The sequence below is a fragment of the Microtus ochrogaster genome, unplaced genomic scaffold (genome assembly GCF_000317375.1).
Source record: "Microtus ochrogaster isolate Prairie Vole_2 unplaced genomic scaffold, MicOch1.0 UNK25, whole genome shotgun sequence".
Taxonomy (NCBI): Eukaryota; Metazoa; Chordata; class Mammalia; order Rodentia; family Cricetidae; genus Microtus; species Microtus ochrogaster.
This window is the reverse complement of record NW_004949123.1, coordinates 1,740,650-1,745,602: the sequence shown is the minus strand read 5'-3', so window position 1 is coordinate 1,745,602 and position 4,953 is coordinate 1,740,650. Positions and strand designations below refer to the sequence as shown.

The window sequence follows — 4,953 nt, the reverse complement described above, 5'->3', positions numbered from 1 at the left end:
GAGACAGGGTTTCTCTGTGGCTTTGGAGCCTGTCCTGGAACTAGCTCTGTAGACCAGGCTGGTCTCGAACTCTAAGGAGCACAAGAGTTTTGTTTAATTTTTAGACAGTGTCTCATTCTGTAGCCCTGGCCTAGAACTCACAGAAATCTGCCTGCCTCTGCCCCCAGGGCTGGGGTTAAAGTTGTGCAGCACTACAGTGTCTGGAAATGTGCTTTCTTAGCAACTTTCTTTGTTGACGATCAGTTGGGGGGGGGGGGAAGAGGAGCAGGAAGCTCTGCTAGGACTTTCCCTTAGGGGAACAAAACAGAGCTCAGCTGTACAGCGGCTCTCCAGGAGAGGAACAGGACTGCTATATCCTGCGGGGAGACCATCACTCACCGCACCCCAGCTTTAGGTAGCCTGACTTTCGGACAAGTCAGGACACCTTTGCCTGTAGGCTGAGCTGTGCTATTGCAGCTGTAAGTACACCCAGGCTTCTGATAGGTCAGAATATCTTTTCCAGAGCTGTAACACTCACACTTCCCTACAGAGGATGTAGCATGTGCACAGGTGCATGTATGAGTGTGTGTGCACGTGTGTATGGTGGCCAGAGGCACAGCCCACTCTTTCGTTTTGTTTCTTTGAGAGGGGTTCTCTGTGTTGCCCTGGCTGCCCTGGAACTCACTCTGTAGACCAGGCCTCAAACTTAGAGATCCAATTGCCTCTGCCTTCTGAGTCCTGGAATTAAAGGCTTGAGCCACCATGCCTGGCTCCTTTTGTTTAAAAGTTATATTTATGAGTATGAGTGTTTTGCCTGCATGTATGTTTATGCATCACATGTATGCATGGTGTCCACTGAGTCCAGGACAGGGTATCAGATACCCCTGAACTAGAGTTACAACTGTTAGCTGTCATGTGGGTGCTGGGAATCAAGTCCTGGTCCTCTCTGGAAGAGCGATTGCTGTGGAATAATCCTTCTGTACACTGTGAATATGTATTACTCTCATTGGTTAATAAAAAGCTGATAGGCCAGTAGCCAGGCAGGAAAACCAAACAGAATGATGGGAAGAAGGAGGGCGGAATCTGGAGTCACCAATCAGACACAGAGGGAGCAGGAGATGAACATGCCATGCTAATAAAATACCGCCATGTGGCAGAGCGTAAATAAGGAATATGGTTAAAGTAACATGTAAGAGCTAGTTAGTAAGAGGTCTGAGCTATTGCTGAGCATTTGTTAGTAATATTAACCCCCTGTGTGGTATTTGGAAACTGGTGGGCTGGAGAGAAACATCTGGCTACAAGCATCTACTGCTCTTAACCACTGAACCACCTCTCCAGCTTCACCTCCCCAGCTTTTTGAATGTGAGTTTTGGGAATTGAACTTGGGTCCTTGTTTTTATAAGGCAAGTTGATCCTGAGACATCTCATCCTTGCTAGGAGGTTGTTTTTCTTTTAACTAGTTACATATGAATCACAGCATTGTCTTTTCCTAGCTCTGTGGAGAATGTCATTAGTGTTTTGATAGGGATTACATTGACTCTGCAGAATGCTTTGGATATTTTAACAGTGTTGATTCTTCCAATGCACGAACACAGATTTCTTTGTGTGTGTGTGTGTGTGACAGAGAGTCCTGCTGGGCTGGTGCCAGAGGGTTAGCAAGCTACCCTGCTAGCCACAACCCCCTCTGGGCCATACCTGGCTTTAGCTCAGGAGTTAGCACCCAGCCACTATTCCATCCTTTGTGTTACAGATACCTTTGGTTGCTATATGTGAATCTTGTCTGAGTGTTTCCGATAGATAAAAAGTCAACACAAAACTTGATCAAGAGGAAATCCCGAAAGCCATGGCATCTCATGAATCAGGTATTTGCACTTGACATTGTGTTTTTGGAAGCTTCATTCAGTTTGTTCTGAGATATATAAATCTACTAACTAAAGTGTAAACATAGGGAAAATAAAGTTGCCAAAGGGCTGAGGGAAAGCGCTTCAGCCCACAATGGCTGAGTCCCCAGAGGCCTAAAGGGCAAATTCATTTTCAAGGTGTCTCTGAGTTTTCATTTCATGGACCCCTGTAAACCCACACACCCGTGCTGTGACACACATGACATGTGTGCGTGACTGTTTTTTGCAATTTCTCTCAGTGTTTATAGTTTTTACTGTAGAGATCATTCACATCGTGGTTTAAATTTATCACAAGACTGCTTTCTTAATTTCTTGTTTACATAATTTCCTAATGGTATACAGAAATGCTTCTGAGGTTTTTGTTTTGTTTTTCTCCTGTACTCAGGATTGAACATGCCTTATACATGCTACCAATGAGCTATATCCATAATCCTTTTTATTTGAGACAAGATTTCTTTTCTCAGGCTAGCCTGAACTCATTTATAACCCAGGAAAGCTTTGAAATTATAATTATTCTGCCCCAATCCAAGAAGCTGGGATTACAGGCTTGCATGTTGATTTTTATCCTGCTGTGGAACAATGGTCTTGTACTCTGTAAAGATTTGTCACTTGTATAGCTTTAATAAAATGCTGGTTAGCCAGTAGCCATGTAGGAAGTATAGGCAGGCTGACCAGAACAGGAGAATTCTGGGAAGAGGAAAGGCTCAGTCTGCAGTTGTCACCCAGACACAGAGGAAGCAAGATGACAATGCCTCACTTGGTACCTTTGTACCAAGCCAGATGGCTAACATAGACAAGAATTACGGGGTTAATGTAAGATGTAAGAATTAATTAATAAGAAGTCTGAGCTAATAAGCCAACCAGTTTATAATTAATGTAAGTCTCTGCATATTTCTTTGGGACTGAACAGCCATGGGACTGGGTAGGACAGAAGCCTCTGTCAACGTTATCCTGAAACTGTATTGAACTTACTGACTCTAGTAGATTTTGGTGAAATTGTTAGGGCTTTCTACCTGTAAGATCATGAGATCATGCCATCTACACACAATGACAGTTGGATTTCCTCCCCTCCAGTTCAGATGCTCTTCATTTCTCTTGGCTTTTTCTGGCTGGGACTTCAGCATCATACTGAATACAAGAGATGAGAATGGGTGTCTTTGCCTAGTCCTACATATCAGAGAGAACGCTTGCAGCTGTCTCCATTTCGGTGACACACTGGCTGTGGGCTTGTCGTATGTGGACTTAATACTGTTGGGGCCATGAGCTTCTACACATGATTTCTTCTGTTTTAATCCTGAAGGGATGTTGGATTTTATCAAATACCTTTTTCCATCTGGTGAGATGATCATACGGGTTTGATCTTTCAGCCTGTTGATGTGCTATATTATGTTTATTGATTTTTACATATTGAACTATCATCCCTGTCATGGACTCCATTTGAGCACAGTGAATAATCCTTTTTATGTGCTATTGGGTTTGATTCATATCTTGTTGAGTTTTGCATTTATATTTGTCTTAATTGGTGTTCTATTGCTGTAAAGAGACACCATGACCTAACTTTTTTGTTTGTTGGTTTTTGGTTTGTTTTTTTTTTTAAAGATTTATTTATTTATTATGTAGACAGTGTAGTGTCTTCATGTATGTCTGCAGGCCAGAAGAGGGCACCAGATCTTATTACAGATGGTTGTGAGCCATCGTGTGGTTGCTGGGAATTGAACTCAGGGCCTCTGGAAGTACAGCCAGTGCTCTTAACCTCTGAGCCATCTCTCCAGCCCCTGGTTTTTGGGTTTTTTTGAGACAGGGTTTCTCTGTATAACAGTTCTGGCTATCCTGGAACTCGTTTTGTAGACCAGGCTGGGCCCGAACTCACAGAGATATGCCTATCTCTGCCTCCCAAGTACTGGGATTAAAGGCATGAACCACTACTGTCCGACTCCAAGTCAACTTTTAAAAGAAATATTTTAATTGGAATTTTGCTTGCAATTTCAGAGGCTTAGTCCATGACCATCCTGCCGGGGATTGTGGGAGCAGGCAGGCAGGTATGGTGCTGGAGCAACACTGAGAGCTTATGTCAGATCCACAAGTTAGAGGCAGAAAGAGAGACGAGACTAGGTCTGGTGTGGGCTTTTGAAACCTTCAAGCCTACCCCACAGTGGTGCACCTTCTTCAACAAGGCCAGACCTCTTCATCCTTTCAAAACAGTCCACCAGCTGGGAAACAAATACTCAGATACATGAGCCTAGCCGGGAGAGGTGGGGCACCTTTAGCCCATCCCCTTCTTACTCAGCCACCATACATTCATTACAAACAGAAACCTTTCATTTTTCCTGCTTTTAAATGTATGTAAATAAGTGTGTGTGTGTGTAACATTGTTGAAATGTATTTGTGTTTGAGTGTGTAAGTGTGAGTTGTGCAAGTGTGTTTGTATATGAGTATATAAGTGTATGTGTGTCTTTATCTGGTTTTGGTATCAGGAGAATGCTGCCCTGAAAAACAAAAATTTTAAGAATTCTTTCTAGTTCAAAATTTCAGAATGTTAAGCTTTTATTTTATTTTATTTGAGACAGAGCATCATACTGGAGGTATTCCGGCTAGCCTTGAACTCACTGTAGAGCCAAGGATGATCATGAATTCCTGGTATTCCTTCCTCAGCCTCCCAAGTGCAGAAACTTCATATTGCACAGGGCAGCAGAGACTGAGAAGACTGGAAGTTTGAACAGAAAGGGAACATGGCAGTTCCTGGAAGAGCTCCCCTTTTTTTCTTTTTTGTTTTTGTTTTTCGAGACAGGGTTTCTCTGTAGCTTTGGTGCCTGTCCTGCAACTAGCTCTGTAGACCAGGCTGGTCTCGAACTCACAGAGATCCGCCTGCCTCTGCCTCCCGAGTGCTGGGATTAAAGGCGTGTGCCACCACGCCCGGATTCCCCTTTGTTTTGAAGTCACAAATGAAATAATGTTGTCAGACTTAATTAGAAATAGAACTTTATGCCGGGTGATGGTGGCGCACGCCTTTAATCCCAGCACTCGGGAGGCAGAGGCAGGCGGATCTCTGTGAGTTTAAGACCAGCCTGGTCTA

At 43.6% G+C, this 4,953-nt stretch overlaps 1 protein-coding gene across 2 annotated transcripts in view; it reads right to left on the bottom strand.

Annotated features, from left to right (window-relative positions):
• Positions 1-3,977: 3,977 nt before the first annotated feature.
• The window catches only part of CUNH1orf194 (chromosome unknown C1orf194 homolog), a 12,058-nt gene continuing 11,082 nt past the window's right edge, over positions 3,978-4,953 (bottom strand). The window contains exon 5 of one of the 2 annotated variants that reach the window (XM_026789618.1): positions 3,978-4,090. In XM_026789618.1, coding sequence (XP_026645419.1) covers positions 4,074-4,090 — 17 coding nt within the window. In that variant the 3' untranslated portion in view covers positions 3,978-4,073. Of the gene's footprint in view, positions 4,091-4,513; positions 4,585-4,953 lie in introns of those variants that run through there. The other variant, XM_026789617.1, reaches the window with a different exon arrangement.